The following is an 18,690-nucleotide window of genomic DNA, read 5'->3' on the forward strand; positions in this document are numbered from 1 at the left end:
TGGGACCCTAGTTGCTGAGCCCCCTGCACCCCCCTCATCCCCTTGCTCAGAACTATTCTCTCCCACTTCAGCTACTTATTCTCCCCTGGCTCATTAGCATCCACTGGAACCACGGGAGTTGGGAGCCACGTCTCCTTGGAGACAGTCTCACCAGCTATGGCAGTCTCTGGACAGCAGTCACATAAGTGACTGCAGTACATTTCCTTCTGTGAGCCAAGCCTGTCAAGTAAGCTTCACCTTTGCTGAGGATGAACAGAGTGTGCAAAGACGGTGTGTGTATCTTTCTGGCTCTATTTATATCATCTGAGTGAGAATCACATCTGGGGTGTAATATACTGATACTCGTGTGTCATCTGGTGTGAGAGACACTGGGGTAACGCTAGGCTCAGCTCTGAGTCCTGTATAAGCACAGCTCTTCCCTGAGGTTTAGGACAAGGTGGGCCATTCATTCATTTGTTCAACAACCACCATGTGTACCACTACAATGCATGGGATGCAAAGACAGACCAAACCAGGACCACGCCTGAGAAAGCGTACAACCCAGAAAGTGAATAATTATATTTCAAAGAGTAGAAGGAGATTGGTGACATATGGATAGTTTCTGGGAGTTTAGAGCAGGCAGAAATGATTTCAACCAGAGGGGGAAGGTGGAAGGTCTTAGAGTGAAGAGGGATTTAGGCCATTCATCTATCTTACAGTAAGACTCTGCAATCAGTCCTTCAATCAGAATCCACAAGACTTAGGGTCCCTTTAACACAGTGTGTATTTAGCGATGGGGCTTCAGAAGGCAAGGATGAGGAAAGATGGGCAGCGGGAAGATGGAAAGTAGACACCGGCCCAGTGCCTCTTATCTCCTGGGTGTCCTCTTGGAGACTCAGATGGGCCACCTTATCCTTACTGAATCCAAAACCCTGCAAGGACAGGCCACTGAGCTGGAGCACCAGCCATGTTGGGTTCCATTTTACTTGATTTTTCAACCCCAAGAACTTGATAGTTAACGTCCTCTTGAAAGGTTCACAGGAATCCAGAGAAGCCAAACACGGCTGGAGCCATGGGCTCTGGCCTCAAGGTCAAAATAAGTCAGAAAACTGCCAAGCAGCACAAACATCTAGAAGCAGAGGGAGGCTGGAGATATGTCCTACAGATCTGGACAACAGCTGACCTTAGGTCTAAGGCTACCTCAAGACTTTCCAGGGATTGGAGATAGTTTACACCCTTCCTGAGTCCTTATACTGGACCCACCATTAAGTTCAGAACCCTCAACATTCATTACTGGGGATGCCGTCCTAATGGATTTATGATGTATATTTAAAATATCTTGATTGTGGTGATGGTCTCATGGGTATATTTATATGCCAAAACCCAACAAATTATATACCTTAAACAGATACAGTTTATTATATGTCAATTACATCTAAATAAAGCTGTTTTTTTAAGTACTTAGAATTAGTGTGAAGGTGGCTCAACAGTAAAGAACCTACCTACCAATGCAGGAGATGCAGGCTTGAACCCTGGGTTGGGAAGATTCCCTGGAGAAGGGAAATGGCAACTCACTCCAGTATTCTTGCCAGGAAAATCCCATGGACAGAGGAGCCTGGTGGGCTATAGTCCACGGGGCCGCAAAGAGTCAGATACGACTTAGTGATTAAACAAAAACAACCTTCTCACCAACAAAGCCTTCAATAACTCAAGTCCCTCCTCCCCACACCTTCGGTTCCCCTGAAGATCTATTTAGTGTGAGGTTATTCAGTAAGGGAGGCCACGCCTGACAACACAACAGTTACGATGGGAGAACTTCGAAGTTTGCATCATTTCTCACTTGATTCCCACTGTTCTCCTACCATCCAAACATTTTTCTCATTTTCAGTCTACAAAGCCCAGGCTCAAATCCTCACTGTCACTTACTAACAAGTGAATTTGGACAAATTACTTTTCTTAGTTCCAATATTTTGCTCATCTATAAAATGGAGATGTCTTAGGGTTTTTACGGAAATGAATTCAGTCTCCATATTGGATGCCTGGCTCACAGCATGGCTTCAATTAATGAAAAATGAAAGTGTTAGTCGCTCAGTTACGTCTGACTCTTTGCGACCCTATGGACTGTAGCCTGCCAGGCTCCTCTGTCCATGGAATTCTCCAGGCAAGAATACTCGAGTGGGTTGCCATGCCGCCCCCTCCCCCAGGGGATCTTCCCAACCCAGGGTCAAACCCAGGTCTCCTGCATTGAAATGGACTCTTTATCACCTGAGCCACCAGGGAATTTGGTTGCAATAACTGGGGAGAAAGACTAAAGGAAACAGGAGTATTTAGTTTGTAAAATGGAAAAGCAGGACAGGAGACAACCATGAAAGGTGTTGTTCAACTATCTATTGGGCTTTGGGATAGAATGCGGATGGGCAGCTATGACGTAATAGCAATGACATTAGCTGTCTCCCTTGAGCCTAGTCCCTTAATCTCTTCCTGAGTCTCAGTGTCCTTATACAAAAGGGGGATTGATCACTACACACTTCAGGCTGTGCTTGTAATATTATACAAGGTGACGTGTATGTGAAAATGTCTAGCACAGTACCCATCACAGATAAATGTTTTTAAAACATCACTTTACAAACTGGCGGGCCCTTCACTTTTAAGGCCATTATGGCTTTTCCTAATCTTTGTAGCCTTGGTGGGTGACATTTTCCTGGAAAAGTGACTCCAGCTCAGAGCGTAAAGTCCCTCCCAGGGTAAGAGCTGTCCTAGAGTGGACAGGGCTCTGCAGGTCCTGAGTACCCTGCGGTGTGTTCCACTGGAAGATGGATGACCATCTTCCAGAAGGGACTTCTGCTGGGTGGGAAGGGGAACAGATGGACGAATGAAAGTCTTCAGGAACTGAATCCTCTCTGTCAGGAAGACAGGAAGCAGGGGAAGGCAGGGGAAGGGTAGAGGCAGGCCCGAATGACCTGATGTTACCTGTAATAAATACTATTTCAGCAAACCCTAAAACAGCCAGAGAAAACTTGATAAACCCAAGATAGCAGCACTTTCTGTCTTGGCATGACAGTTTTTGTTTTGAGAGATAAAGAGTGGTCTCCCAGAATTTCCAAACCTCCTTTGAGCACATACACTCAGGGTGCTGAAGTGTGTGATCTCCACATACCCCTTCTGCCCCCAATGTCCTCTGCCTTGGGAGGGAAAGAAGCCCAGCTGCAATCAAATACCCTGGTCATGATCAGCAGGGGGCACAGGCCATTATCATGGGCCCCTCTGCAATCTCTAATTCAGGTGACTATGTTCTCTGCACAGGGTCTTTGAAGATGTGTACATGCTTTAAAATCCTTAGCATTTCTGAGTTGCTTGAAGAGCTTTGGACTAGGAGCCAGGATACTGGGCTGGCCATGAACTGGCTGCATGATCTAAGGAAAGCCACCTGACCTTTCTGAGTCTCAGTTTCTCTCCATCTCTCCCTTCCTTCCTGAAAGGTGTTTTCCATGGACGAGCAGCACTGGCTGGAAACTTGCTGGAGACATGGAATCTCAGGTCCCCATCCCAGACCTGCTAAATCAGATCTTGCATTTTAACAAGATCCCCAGGTGATTCATGAGCACCTTAACGTCTGAGAAGCACTGGCTTAGGTGACTGACTAGCACATGAACTTACGGCACCAGCTCTGCAATCAGACTGCCTAGGTTCAAACCCAGGCTTCATGGCTCAGAAGCTGCGTAACCTTCAGCAAGGACTTCACCTCTATAATGATCCACGCCCTCCTCTGTAAAAGAGATCCTAATAGTATCTACATAGTAGAGTTGTCATGAGGATTAAATGATTACTGAAATAATATATACAAAGAGCGCTGTACAAACAAGGGCTCATTACATAACTTTTTTTCATTTATAAAATGTCTCAGTTGCTATGCACGCCATAGAGGGTAAAAAGCAGATGTGTTTATTCATCATGTGTTATTTGAGCATCATGTTATTCATCATGATGCTCTTTCCTGAGCATCTACCTCTGTGTAGATGCACTGTGGGGATCCAGAAGTTGGTATACAAAGTCCAAGACTCTTGTGGAAACAGACAAGAGACAAGGGGTTGAGCAGCAGTAAAAAGAAGACTTCAGATTGTGATAAATGTTAGGAAAAAAATATAGCAGGGTAATGTGATGTGACCAAATCGAGGCTGGGTGGAGCTCAGGAAGGGTCTCATGGAGGTAATGTTTGTTAGTGAAAACTGTAAGGCAAGAGGAGCCTTTAAAGACCAGGGAAAGAGTGCACCAGGTGAAGGACCTGCTGCTGCTGCTGCTAAGTCACTTCAGTCGTGTCCGACTCTGTGCGACCCCATAGACGGCAGCCCACCAGGCTCTGCCGTCCCTGGGATTCTCCAGGCAAGAACACTGGAAGACACGTGCAAAGGTCCTGGGACTGAAGCAGCTTCGGCATCTTTCAAGACAGACTGTGTGGGTCTATTCTTGTGCCAGGGAAAGCAGTGGGGGCAGAGCTGGGGCCTCAGGGAGCAGGGAGACCTGGACGGGTAAGGCATCAGCTCACACTGTCTGCCTGGGAAGGACGGCAAGGGATCACTGGGGTCTGCAGTCTCCTGCTAAGGAACCCTGCAGAGCCCGCCTGCTGCAGAGCTGGAAGGACCTGGATCTTCTCCCCTCCAACCTCGGCTTGTGCAGAGTGACAACTGAGACCCAGAGAATGAGATAGATGCCCAAGGTCCTTCTCCACACCGCCTGGGGTAGGTCCCCAAACTGGCTTGAAAGCTTCGAGTATGTGTTATTTCCAGAATGAGGCTGAGTATTTGCACGCTCCCCCATGTGTCCTCCCCGCCCCCTGCATGCCCCAGCTGTGCGTCTCCTCCTGCCTTCTCACCCACCCTCTGACGCAACGTCTTCACCTCACATGACACATACTCTTGCTCCACCATTAGCTGAAGTAAGATCTTACACCTTAATGACTCTCCTTTTCCAAAACCCACATTTCACTTCCTGTCTCTGCCAAGCATTTTGGCCTTTAACCACATTGTCTGACCTTTCTCACCATTTCCTTTTCCCTCTGTCAGTCTGATCCCCAACCGGAACTTTGATGAGCAAGTAATCCAGGACACAGGAGTTGCTTCATAATGGAAATGTGAATCCTCTGATAAAATCCACCCACAGTCAAGCCCTTGGAGATCCCAGGGAAAACAACACACACAAACAAAACTAGTTACAAAACCACCCTAGGTCAGAGACATCTCTCCCTATTACAAGAAAAGTGATGGCTTGATTTCTCAGGGTCGGGGTGGGATTAAAATCACAGCAGAGGGACTCCCTTGGTGATCCACTGGTTTAGAATCCGCCTGCCAGCGCACAGGACGTGGATTCTACCCCTGGTCCAGGAAGATTTCACGTGCCGTGGAGCAACTAAGCCCGTGGGTCACAACTTCTGAGTCCATGCTCTAGAGTCCGTGCTCTGCAGTAAGAAGCCACTACAATGAGAAGCCCTCGAACCACAACTAGAGAGTCGCCCCCTGCTCACAACTAGAGAAAACCTGCACGCAGCAATGAAGACCCAGCAGAGCCAAAAAAAAGTTTTTTTAATTTAAAATCACAGCAGAAATCAGCTTTGTCTGAAGCAGCTCTGAGGGGATGAACACATCCATCTCCAGGCTTGCCTGTCACCCGCTCCTTTGGGCTGCTCTTATTTCAGAGTCCCTGCTGGGCATGTGACTTGGAAGAGAGAAAGTAGACAAATGTGGGTTATGCTTCTTTTACTTTGAGGCTACCCCGCCACCCTAGACATGCAAGTGTCTTTTCCTACCTTGCCTTGTGCCTGTGATTTTCACAAGCGACAGTCAGGTCTGAGAGCAAAAAGAAGATGACATGCCACCATCACTCAGAGGACAGAACACCTGCTTTGACCCAGGTTCACGCTGAGATAAGCCCAGGAGCTGGTGAAGCATGGAGGAGTTGGCCAACCACCTCCTCACTGAGCACAGGTTCATGATGACTCCTATTTACATCCCAGTGAAGTGCTTGCCATGAAGGGCTGGGTAACCACAGCCAGCTTGCTTGCAAAGCTGGGTCAGGTTCCTGCAGCAAGAAGCAGGCATCAGACAGGATTGCTTGCATAGGCTTGCATTGTTCCTTCAACTACTAACCATGGAAGTCTACTCCTTGACAATAATGGGTCTATTAGACCCTCTGTCTTCTCACTTCCCATGTCCCCAGGGCCCAGAGGCCCCATGCACACCTGGGTAATTTGCTGTCAGCCACTGCCTACTCCAGCCTCACTCCAATAAAAGTGAAGGAGGTCCAGGAAACTTCAGAACCTTTGTATCATCATTCCAAGGACAGATGGAAAAGCTTAACCACGACTCACGCCCACCCACACAGCACCAAGACGCCTTCCAGCCTCTCACTGCCATGGAGTCAAATCTGGGACCTTGACTGCTTTTCCCCTCAGCCTTTAAACCTACATCTTATGTGTCAGTGGGCATCACCTGAGGTGACAGCAGGTGATGGTGCCAGATCAGGGAACTAAGGTGTGTGTCTTCCATTCCCCAGTTCTGCCAAAGGTGCCTGATGTTCCCTCTGGAGCTTCTCAGATGTTTCTGATGTTCTGCGGGAATCCTGAAGATTCTGTTTCAGTGGGTGCAGGTGGGACCTGAGATGCTACACTTCTAGCAAGCTCCCTGTGCTACCCCTGCCGCTCGTCTGAGGATCACACCTGAAATGCCGACATAGTCTACAGCGTGGGTGACCAACCAAATGGTTTTTTCAGGATTGTCCTGATTTTAGCACTGAAAATCCTGTATTCCAAATTCTAGGAACCACCCTCCAGTCCTGGGCAAATCAGGACAGTTGGTCACTGTACATATTAGACAAACCTCAAGTCCTCCCAGGGTAGAGAGCAGTCACAACGGGCTACGATCTTTCAAAGGAAGCTCGTTCACTCCCCGCTCCACGAGCTGGCAATGAGACAGCAGAGGTGGGAACGTGGGAGGGGCCCTGCTCAGTGCTGGGGGTGTTGCTGCCATGGATAGGGGTTCTCATGGTCCCGTGGAGGAGGGAGATGAGCAATCGTTTGGGAGTTGGAAGACCTGCTTTCTCCTTTTGATTCTGCTAGTAATTAGCTATGTAACACCAGGAAAATGTCTTAACTTCTCTGATCCTTTTTGATTAAACAGAGACTGACAATACCTGTCTCACAAAGCTGTCATGAAGATTATATGGGCTAACATACACGTAAGCCCTAAGCCTGGAAATAATGTTTTTTTTAAATTCCACCAACACATTCTATAATCACTGACTTGTGCTTCCTCTGCTCGCCCTACCTCAGATACCCCAGTGGAGTTAGTGATATGCAGGGTGAATCCACCAGGACAGAGGAGAAGAGAGAAAAAGGAAGAGGACCTTTGACTGCATATGACAGGTGACACAGGAAAGATGAGCTTTACGGAGGACACGACTGCTCTTCGAGTGTGTGTGTGTGTGTGTGCGTCTGTCTCTGTGTGTATGTCTATTTCTCTGTTTTTTTTTTTCCTGTCTCATTCTGTCTCTCTTGTTTCTTTCTTTGTCTTTCTGTCTTTTCTCTGTTTTTCTGTCTCACTCTCGTTTATCTCTCTCCATCTCTGTCTCCCTCTCATTACCTACCAGACCTGACAGCAGCCATCCTGGGTCCAGAGCAGGAAGGGCAGAGTGAGGGGAAGGGCAGGCTCAGGTGGCAGGCGTGTGAGGGACGGTCATCTGGATCCCTCGGGGTTTGGGAAACTGCAGGACTCCAGGAACAGGGAGAGAGAGGCGGTGGAACAGAGATGGATGCTGTGAAGAGGGGGGGGTCCCGTTTCTAGCTCTCCTCCTTTGAGGGTGACAGGCCAAGAGGCGGGAGCCCATACTTCGCCATTGTCTGAAGGGCTGGGGGATGGACCTCCAGCCAAAGAAAGCAGATGGAGACCAAGCCTCTGCTGGACACCCAGCCTCTACCCACCTGGCCCAGGAATCCACTCTGAGTGGGAATTCTAGGTCTGCAGAAATCTGGGACACCCAGTTTAGCCCTCTTGAAGGGGAGGGAATCACACTCTTTGCTCTCTTTGCTGTTCAGGTCAGTGGAAAAAAACAAGACATTTTCCTTCCCACCTTGAGGTTTTCCTTTCCTCCCAAATTTAAACAGGAAATACAATTCAACATGTGGAGTGTGGGTGTTGAGCTCACTGGATCTAATTTTGGTCAGGACGAAAGTGGAGGATGCAGGGCCCTGCAGCTGCTTCTCAGGCCAGATTCTCAAGGACCAGGTGGTGGCCGCTCGGTCCCTGAGTGGCCTCCCATCTGTGTGTCCCCAGAGGGGTGTCATCCATCTATCCTTCCCCTCCCATCTTCCCCAGGTTAGCAAAGAAGCAGGAGGCAAACTCAGATCCAGTCTGTACAGCTTTGCAGCCTAAGTCACTCTCTTCTGACCCCAAACAGGGATGATGATAATACCAGCCTCACGTGTTGTGATGAGGTTACCAGAAATTTCTTGTATGAAAGTCCCTAGCATGATGCCTGCTACATAACAGGTGCTCAATAAAACACTGCCTCAGAGTGAAAGCAGAAATGAACCAAACTGTGTTTGCTAAGGCTGGATAGCTCAAGTGGGCATGGGCCTCGGGGAGCTTGTGTCGGGCAGGGCAGAGCCGGCCCCCTGTGATCTGGCTTCAGTGGACAGTAAGCAGAGCAGGCGTTTCTTACTCGGGACTGAGTAACGCAAAAAATTACTCTCTCAGAGCAGTTACAGAAACTGTGGTGCAGACGGAGTCTATGCACCTCCTGGGGTCATGGGGCAGGGTGACATTCCCCAAAGGACATCTGGGGACTCATCTGCCTGATGGAGGGGCAGCAGTGGTCAGAACCCTGAAGGCCGGCATACTGGCCTGGTGTTGGCTGATTTCAAGCAAACCCTCCAATCCCCCTGGGCTGAGCCTCTCCCAGCAGGGATAGTCATTTATTAGCTTATTATGTACTGAGCAGGATGATAAATTCTTTGTATGCACTGACTCATTTAATTCTCACAACAAACCTATGCATTATTAGTTGTGGTCACTGGTGAGAAAACCAAGGTCAGGAAGGGGCAATGCCCAAGGTCACACGGTCATAGCGAGGCCCAGCCAGGACCCCGGGGCCGGGTGCTCAGAGGCGGCTACCCTCCTGGTCCACATGGCCATCCCTGTGCCTGCCCCGACTCTTCCCTTGAAGAGTGATTGGAAATAATTGGAACTGTCACTGGAAGTAATGAGAAGTGACAGAAGCTGGGTTGGAAGGCTTATTGCTCCGAGTCAGAATGACCCCCACAAACGCAAGCCTAAATTTAAACAATGAACTCGCAAAGCAATCTCCCTCTCCAGGATTTGACACCCCCTCACCCCCAACACCCCAACAAGAAAAGTAAGGGTATGTCAGGGGCTTAGACTGTTCAGTACAAATGGACTTCTTCTGGAACAAAAAATTTCTTCTTGGCTTGATCCTGTTTGCTTTCCGTGTGGATAAATGCTATTAAAACCTCAGGTGAACAGACTATCGTTCTTAACTAAGAGATCCAAATTCACTGATGTATTTCTCTTTTTCTTTTCTTTTTAACGTCCCATGAGGGACAGGGAACCAGAGGCAGCTATGGAACTGGCAGGCTGAGATGGAGAATGACCCATAACTTTCAATAGGTGAGGACTTCGGGAGGTCCGATCCCTCCAGGAAGCACTGGGCTGAATGCCAAGGACTCACACCGCTGAATCCATCCCTTCTGATAGCGATGGGGGTGATCCATCAACTCTCCAGCTGTTTATTTAGCACCTGCCCCACTAATGTGCAAGTGCTGCTGGCGACCGATGAACATCAGCCACCAGCAAACATCAGCCACCAGCCTGAAGATCCACGTAGGAACATACAGCCCATCTCATAAGACAGCACAGGATCGAGTTGCTTCCTCCCTGGGACACCTAGAAACCCTGGTGCTTTCCTCAATGACAGTCTTGTTTATGACTGTGTTGCCCCACTGGGCTGACTTCTTAGATGGTGGGAACTGCATTTTGTATTACTGGCACCTGGGAGCCTAGCACAGAGCCTGAACTATAGAAGGAGCACCCTGCCCCGCCTTCTCTAATTGTTTTGTGAGTGTGGGTGTATGAATGAAGTAAAAAATGTTATGGGACACACAAAAGAGCTCCTGGAAGCTCCCAAAAGTTGTGGCCACCCTTCTTCTGTGCAATAGAAAGAGCTCAGAGAAGCTGCTCTGTAAAGCCAGAAAGGCTGGCTTTTAGCTTTGGCATCCTCTGCTCTTGCTTTTTCTATGCCTTCCTCTTCCGCCTGCTCCTCCTTCATCTCCCCTGTTGTAATGGCCTGAGCTCTTCAGATCTCCTTGCTGCCTGGCTTCAGAAAAAGCTCCCATATTCCACACGGGAGTCTGAAAATGGCTGCCCATGTTCCCATCTCAGTGTGGTCACAAAGGCAGTGGCTTCTCCCCCGCCTTCTGCAAAGACAAAGCAGACCTCAGTCTTATCACCAGCAGACTCTGGCTGGGGCTCCACACCACTGTCACTAGCAAAATCAAGACTGTTTGATTTCAGCCTTCTTCCCCATTCTGGTCTATTCAGTGCCAAAGGAAACAAACTTTTATTTTCCCAGGATCTAGACGGTTAAGAAGCTCAGATAACCAGAATTTTTTTTTCTTTTCTTTTTGGTATAGTCTGCATTCTTCTCTGGGGAAGGGAAACAAAGAAGTCAAAACTGCTGAAAAGAGGAATTTAACTAGAAAAGGCAATATATAGGGCAAGTCATAGCCAAACGTACACCATCATCACCCAGTCCCAGTACCAACAAGGAGCTTGAGCTCACGCATCCTTCTCAAAAGCACAGTAAGGTCTCCACAACAATGACCTTGAGGACTAGGAGAGTCTTCTGATTCATTAGCGTATGTAACTTCATTCATTGGCAAACGTAATCTTTGTATGTCATATGCAGTAATTCTGGATTGTAAACAATAAACATTAACCCAAACATTTCTTAACCATCTGAATGGAGTACAGGGTAGGGGGTGATAATGTTCTAACTGAACTTTCCACTGTGGGATTTATGGTTTAGAATTCTTTAAATGAAGCCTTGCTTCAACCTGACCCTCTCTTCTTGGTAACACAGAAGCCTTGACTTCAGAATAACTACGTACCTCCTGAAAATTGGAAAGCAAATTGTTTTTAGGATCTAAAATGCTTGCTTGGTGTCCTGGCTCAGCTGTTTACTAAGATGGTAATCTTGAGAAACTCACCTTATTTCTCTAGACCTTAGTTTATTTGTGAAGTGGCATAATGATGACATTTACCCTCAACGAGTGATTTGAGAATGAGATAAGGTATGCAAACTGTGGAACTCTGTACAAAGGTTAGCAATAAATTCTGCTGTCATAACAATCCCACCCACATAGTCTTTTCTCAGGTACTATGAGGAAGCTAAAAATACACAGTTCATATTTCAAAACCCAACCACAAGTTCAAATCCATGCAGGGAAACCACTAAGCTACATACTTAGTAGGTATACTTTATCATATGTAAATTATGCCTCAATTTTAAAAACTGAAGGAAATGCTTAATCCTTGTAAACAGTTCCATAAACAGACCTGCTACTCAGAAGTCTACCCTGGGTGTCCATATTTCGGGTTGTTTTATAGGTAACTCTGCTCAGGACGAGGCCCTTTGATGAGTATTTCAGGTACTAAACTTCCAGGGCTGAGTTCTGTGGCCATCTACCCTGACCTTGAATGATGCTGCCTGGCTAACAGCGCCCCAGGGCAGACGCAGGGTGGAGTTACAACTGCTCTCTTCACATTAGGCAGCCAGCCCTTCTGGATTCATAATCACATGCTACCGATTCCCATGAGTGGGCAATGCCTGAAAAAAAAGAAATCAAACAAGCATGGTAACTAACACCCATGTGTTCTGACCACACCCATGTCTGGACCAGCTGACAAATTCTCAGAATTATAAAACAAACCAGAGAATGTTAGTGGTATAAGGAAACTTAGAGATAACCTGAGTCTAGTAACCTCATTTCACAGAGAAAGAAACTGAGGCTTAGAATGATAATGACTTGCCCAGAATAAACCAGCGAAACCATGAAGTTGCAGCTAGAGCTGTTGATTCCCTGCTTGGTTCCTTGAAGGCACACCTACATCTTTAGGACTTCGGGTATAATCCCTTTCCCCCCAGATACACCAGACATTATATAAGGCACTGCAGAAGTTTCCGAGATTTCCAGTTAAGATGGTTAAATTGAAATGCTATGACATCTGCCCTATTTTTCAGGCAATTTCTCAACATAAAAACCAAATGGCAATTATTCAGCTCTTAGCTCATTTAAATGGAGCATCTGAAGAGCAACTGTGATCTTGGATCTCAACTAATGAGCTAAAGCGGAGAGAGAGAGATTTTCTACCTTGAGAATGTGTGCTAGGATAGATTATGGAGTTAGGGGGTCTTATCTTGGCCCTTCTATTAAGCTACTTGTTTAAGTTTAGCCATATCTCTCTGAACTTTGATTCTTTCTTCATCACAAAAGAAGGGGTGGGTTTAGATTAAGGATTTAGTTGGGTTCCAAGGAATGGTATTAGGAGATCACTGAACCCCTAGAAGTTACAGGAAGATTTGATGTGTAAATGTCTTTTTCTAAGAAGTGGATTCAGGGTTTTCACTGGAATTCTCAGAGCGGCCTGGAATTCAAAATTTTAAGAACCACTGTACTGATTTAGATAGTGTCTTATCTTTTGCCCATGTCTGATAATCTTTGACTCTACCTTTTAAAAATGTCTGTCTAATTCATCATTAGTTATATTTATGAAATATACTCATGCATACTTTGCCCAGTTGAGCACGAGACAAAAATTGAATGAGACAAGATATGAGCCAAATGGGAACATATCTTTATTATGACCATCACCGTTAATGTGGGAAGATGAGGGAAGGACATGGAAGCCTACTGAGACCGATCATCAAGCTATGGGCCAGTAGGCTGTTCAAGCATTCCTCAAACTCATTTTCTCAGAAGCAAAGCTCCTTCCCCACCCTGGCAAAAGTTTCAATGAAGTCTATTGTTAATCTGGTGCTAACAGGATTTCCGGGGTGGTCCAGTGGTTAAGAATCCACCTGCCAATCCAGGGGACACAAGTATGATCCCTGCCCTAATGATTCTACATGCTGCGGGGCAATTAAGCCTGTTAGCCACAGCTTCTGAGCCCGAGCGCTCTACAGCCCGTGTTCCACAACAAGAGAAGCACTGAAAAGAGAAGTCCGAGCACCACAACTAGAGGAAGGCTACTCACAGCAACAAAGGCCCAGTGCAGCCAAAAATTAATTAATTAATTAATGAGTAATAGGAGAAAAAAAAATTTTTAAGTCTATTAAAAAAATCTGGTACTATCGATACAACCAGTTTGTATAACAGATGTATTGTCTGGTCCCTGTCCATGTAATGTTCTATGTATAATTTTTGTACATAATTAAAATAAAACAGTACAGGTTGTATTTGCATTAATGGACAAGGAAGCACAAAAGCAAACAGTTAAAACTAGGCTCCTCACAGTTGTGTTGTTCCACAGTCAAAGAGTAATCATATTCCAAAGCTTTCACTTCTCTTGACCTTAAGTGTTCCAAATGTTTCAAAAATCCAACCATTCTAACAGATAGTTTCCACTCTTTCAGTTCATGCAAGGTACTGAAAGTGATACCCAGATGAATGAGGCATGGAGCTTACACTCTAAACATTCAGGTCACTATAATACAAAGCAGCACAACGGAAAGGCTGCTGAGATTCAAGGAAGGAAAGAAAGTATATTCTGTTGGCAAAATCATGGATGGGTATATGGAGGAAGTGGTATTTGAGGTGAGACTTAAAGGGTGAACAGGATTTTGATCTGAAGTCAACCATCTGTAGGGGTGGAGAGTAAGAGGGTATTTTTGGTGGAGGAATTATAAACAAAAGCAGAGAACCAGAAAGAAGCACGTGGCATAATGTGAATCCAGGAAGTATTCCAGGTTTATTGAAGAGTTACGTGTGTGTTGGGGGGGGAAGGCGGTGAGTTGCGAATGATACTGTGTAATATCTTTAACATTTGTACTTGACATTATAGGCAATGGAGACTACTCCAGGTTTATGGAAGAGCAGTACAAGATCAAGGAATCAGAGAAAATTTGAATTTAAAATCCCCCCACCCTCATTCTACAGTCAAGGGAGTCAGAACAAGAACCCAGAAAGCTTGCCAGATTCCTAATCCAAATTCTTTGCCTTATAACAGCTGTTTCATGAGATTACTGGGGTAGCAGTGTGTAGGATGAAGGAGAGAGAGCTCAAGCCAGAGGCCATGTGGCTGCTATTACAGAAGTCTAGGAAGAAGTTCAGATGGGATAATGAGACTTGAGCAACAGGGGCGAGGGAAGGGTGGCGGGCAGAGGAGGAGCTGGGAGAGCCCACAAAGTCCCCCTTCTTTCTCCTCCATGGAGATCAGAGCACTTCTTGTTCATTCACATCAGAGAGGTGGGACATTTGATTTCACTCACTGGTGGGTCTAGAAAGGAAGGAGTCATTAGGTCCACGTTTGTTCAGATTATGAATGCTTAGCCCTTAGGACTCCCCTTCAATACTGAACTTTCTCCAGAAAAGAGGCCAGAAATCACACTAGCAGTGGCCAGAAGCCACCCCAGAACTGCTCCTTTCAGGGCCCAGAGATGATTTTAGGATTCAGCCAACTCTGAGGGCTTTCCTCCTGGCTTTGCTCGAGTGCCCGGCCAGGCATCCCAGGGCTCAAAACCTCAGCTTTACAATGTTGTGTTGGTTTCTGCCAACATGAATCAGCCATAAGTATATATATATATGTCCCCTCCCTCTTGAGCCTCCCTCCCACCACCACCCCTCACCATACCACCCCTCTAGGCTGTCCCTCTGTGACTATTCATACTTGAATAGTTTATTTAATTTGAGATCTGGGATGTCATGAGTCTGTGCATTTCTAACAAAGGTGTCCAGTTCAGTTCAGTCGCTCAGTCGTGTCCGAGTCTTTGAGACCCCATGAATCGCAGCACGCCAGGCCTCCCTGTCCATCACCAACTCCCGGAGTTCACTCAGACTCACGTCCATCGAGTCAGTGATGCCATCCAGCCATCTCATCCTCTGTTGCCCCCTTCTCCTCCTGCCCCCAATCCCTCCCAGCATCAGAGTCTTTTCCAATGAGTTAACTCTACACATGAGGTGGCCAAAGTACTGGAGTTTCAGCTTTAGCATCATTATATGGCAAAAGCTTAATAGTAGGTGATCATCCTCTGAGGTGACCAGTAGATGAGCATCCAGTTATGCACAATTCTATGTCAGCAGCCCACTTGCTCTCTTCTACATGGCCTTTGGTATACAAAGACCAAACCCCCATCCTCCCAAAAAAAGACATCACGAAGAGAGACAATTTCTATGAGAAAGAGCATCAACCCAACAGATGATATTCTCACCAGAGGAATGATTACACACAGTAGGCACTCAATAAAAAAGAGCCAGGGAATCAACATTATCTTTTGATCCATGTCTTAGTCTGTTTTCTCCTTCTCATGATACCAAGAGGCAGACCATCATCAAAGCCGGCTGATTTCAACTGACCATGTGGGCCAAAGTCACTTTCCATCAGAAATTGTGCCCAAAGCAGGCTGGAGTAGAGCAGGGGCTCAAATACCCTTGTTTTATTTCCCTTCCCCAGGCTCCTCCCACGGGCAGGATCACACTGACATTTCCTGCTCCATGAAAAGGGCTGAACAGGATCTCACTGAAGAAAACATCTTTAAGAGTCCTTCTGTGGAGCTGGAAGGCTGTATTCATGGCAGGTTAGTGAGAAAACAACCTAGATTCAAATGCCATCTCTGCTAATCAGGAGCTTACGGCTTTGAGTGTTATTATATTTGAACTCTTTACATCTTGTTTTCTTCATCTGTAAAATGGGGATCATAATAGTGGGTGGCCAATAAGGTTGGTGTGAAGAATAAATAAGTTAACAAGATGGCCCATGTAACGTGTTCAGCATAATGAGTACTCAGTGAATTTCAGTTGTTTTGAATAAGACTGATCTGACGTTTGGGCCTACTGACTGCTGGTGATTGGTGGCTTAGGGGTAGAGGCCATTAAAGGTGACAAAGGTACCATCCAGACATGCCAGCTGTGCCCAGGAGTGATATTGCAATACTTGGCTGGTATTTAAAAGAGATGAGAAGAAGCATGGCTCCTTACATGCCCTACTTGAGCAATAGTTCAGGTTGATCCACCTCTTTTATTCTCTTAACCTGGGTGATGGGTTATTGTTGGCCTGAGGCTGGCCTACCGTTTGTAAGGTTTCAAAAAGAGACAGCCTTAAACATCTATTTCAGAGGGACTTGTTAGTGCCTCTTCACTTTGGTTTTGGGGCGGGGGGCGGGGGGGCGGTTTCTATCCATTAGGCCCCAAGCAAACTCCTGGTGTTTAAGGCTGTCAGAGACAGGGGGGACTTAGGAACTGTCTGGTTTGCTTGTTTTGGAGCTATGGGAACCGAAGGCCTGGGTAGTGGGTACATGGTCCGAGGTCAACCAGGTGGTCAGTTCAAAACCGGGGGGCATCGTCCCCTGGCCTAGTGTCCAGGGCAGCAGCCACGCTCCACACCTGCTGGCTCTCTGAACTCTGGCTCACTTTCGGTCCTGGGTCAGCTGTAGCCCACACTTCCCTGGTGCCTGTGACTTTTCTTCAGCTCCCCAGCCACCTTCCCTGACCCAGAGCATCCCATTGTCAGCTCTTGCCCATACATCCTTGATGGGCACTGTCCTGCAGACCCGCCTGCTTCCTGCCTGGGGTGAGTCTGTGCCTTAGGGCCTCCCAGGCCTCAGGAGTCCTGCCTGGGTGACACCTGGAAGGGGCACGCAGGCAGCACTTCTCTGCTTCCCTGTCTACCCTCCTGTGCTCCATTTTTCTTCAGGTCCTGCTCGGCCTCCCTCAGTCTTGTTCTGCCTCACTATCCTTTTTTCTCCTGCTCCCACCCCTTTCCCTTCCCCTCTCTTCTTCCCAGGCTCTCCGCACCTTCCTGGTCCTCCTGGTGCTCGGCCCTTTCCCTTCGGCTATCCTCTCCCCACCTCCTCCCCTACGCCTTTTCCTTTACCCTCCAACACATCTGTTTCTAATCTGCGCCCTCCAGGCGCCTGCTTGAAACGAAAAAGCTCCCCCCACCCTCAGGAACCTGGCACAAAACATTCCTGAATAAACCTTCCTTCCCCTAATTCTCCACTTTCCCCAGATACCCCTGAAACTAAATACCGCCCCCCAAAGGACCCTCCACACCGAGCGGTTCGCGGCCCAGCTCTACCGGGAAAGCCCCCACCCCAAAGCCTGCTCCAGGCCCAGATGTTCGATGGCCGACCGGGCGGCCCTCCGCTGCCAGATGTGCTCAGAGTGGCCCGGGAGGCAGGCACAGAGGCGCCCGGCTCACTCTGGGGCCGCGGGGACGAACGTTCGGAGCCCGCGTCGCCGCCCGGGTGCGGGACAGTGTGTTCCCCGGGGCCACTCGCCTTTCCGTCCTCCCCAGGCACTCACCTAGCCCCAGCAGAACGAGGAGGGTCATCCCGATGCCCGGGCGCGGGCTCCTCCCCGCTCAGCCGCTGCCTGGCTCCGGTGGCGGCGGGGCGCAGCAGAGCGCAGCCGACGGACCTCTGGCGAGCTGGGCGCGGCGACTCGGGGTGCGCGCGGGGCAGCTGCAGCCATGTGCCGGCGCGGGAACGGCCCCACGCCCCGCGCCCGGCTCCGGGGTCCCCGCGCCCCGCTCAGAGGGGCTTCCAGTGCTCGCCCCACCAGCTTGCACCCGGACGGGAGCGGGGACCCGGGTCAGCGAGGAAAAGACGAGACGGAAAAACGCTACCGCTTCGTGGAACACTTTTCCCTGTTTGGAAAGAAAAAGGAGTGAAGAAAGAGAGGGGGAAAAAAAAAAAAAAAGAGTGAGCTGGAACCACATGGTTGCCTCCCACCGGCAGCCCCTCCCTCGCTCGCTCGCTCGCTCGCTGCTCCCTCCCTCCCAGCGCTCCTGGCGCGCTGGGCGCCTGCCGGGCAGCCGCGGGGGTCGGCGGGGGTCGGCCCGGGGCGGGGCGCTCTGTTGGCGGCCGCGGGGAGGAGCGGGCGTGCGGCCGCGCGGGGGCCGGTGTGGGATCGACCCTGTAGGAGAGAACCGGGGACACTTGGGCCATGAGCGGGGATGAGGCCTTGTCAGTCTCCTCTGTCTGCGTCCTCACTTCGTCCTTATCTCTCCACTTCTCTCGCGCATCCTTTTCTCGCTCACACACAGTCTGGCTTCCGCACAAGTCTGCGCTGTCTCGGCTTCCACCTATCTCCATTTCTCTCGCGTTTGCATTCTCCTTGCCTCTCCAACCTCCTCGCTCCTCTCTCCCTTCCTTCCTCCCTTCTTGTCCTCTCCTCAGCCCTCCCTGCCACGTTGAGTCGGGGTAAAACTCCACCGTTCCGCACGGCTCAGCCTGAAACTGACGCTAAGGGCTGTCAAGTGCGGGTCTGGCGGCGCGCTCCTGACTTCCCCGTCTTCCCTTCGGCCTTTGGCCCTGGCTCTTCCACTCTCGGCGATGATCCCAGCAGCCCACCCTCGGATCGGGCCGACCTAAGCGGACGGGGGTTCAGAACTCGGTGTAAAGGGGTCCGTTGTTGGGACGCCCTGGTGC

General features: G+C 48.6%; 1 protein-coding gene across 2 annotated transcripts in view; it reads right to left on the minus strand.

Moving 5' to 3' along the window:
- CLMP (CXADR like membrane protein) overlaps positions 1 to 18,389 on the minus strand; it is a 104,334-nt gene extending 85,945 nt beyond the window's left edge. The window contains exons 1-2 of one of the 2 annotated variants that reach the window (XM_070803564.1): positions 18,253 to 18,389; positions 17,564 to 17,906 (exon numbers count right to left, since the gene is read on the minus strand). In XM_070803564.1, the coding sequence (XP_070659665.1) occupies positions 17,564 to 17,591 (28 nt within the window). In that variant the 5' untranslated portion in view covers positions 17,592 to 17,906; positions 18,253 to 18,389. Of the gene's footprint in view, positions 1 to 17,563; positions 17,998 to 18,252 lie in introns of those variants that run through there. The other variant, XM_070803563.1, reaches the window with a different exon arrangement.
- Positions 18,390 to 18,690: the final 301 nt, after the last annotated feature.

This window comes from Bos indicus, chromosome 15 (assembly GCF_029378745.1).
Source record: "Bos indicus isolate NIAB-ARS_2022 breed Sahiwal x Tharparkar chromosome 15, NIAB-ARS_B.indTharparkar_mat_pri_1.0, whole genome shotgun sequence".
In the NCBI taxonomy this organism is placed as follows: Eukaryota; Metazoa; Chordata; class Mammalia; order Artiodactyla; family Bovidae; genus Bos; species Bos indicus.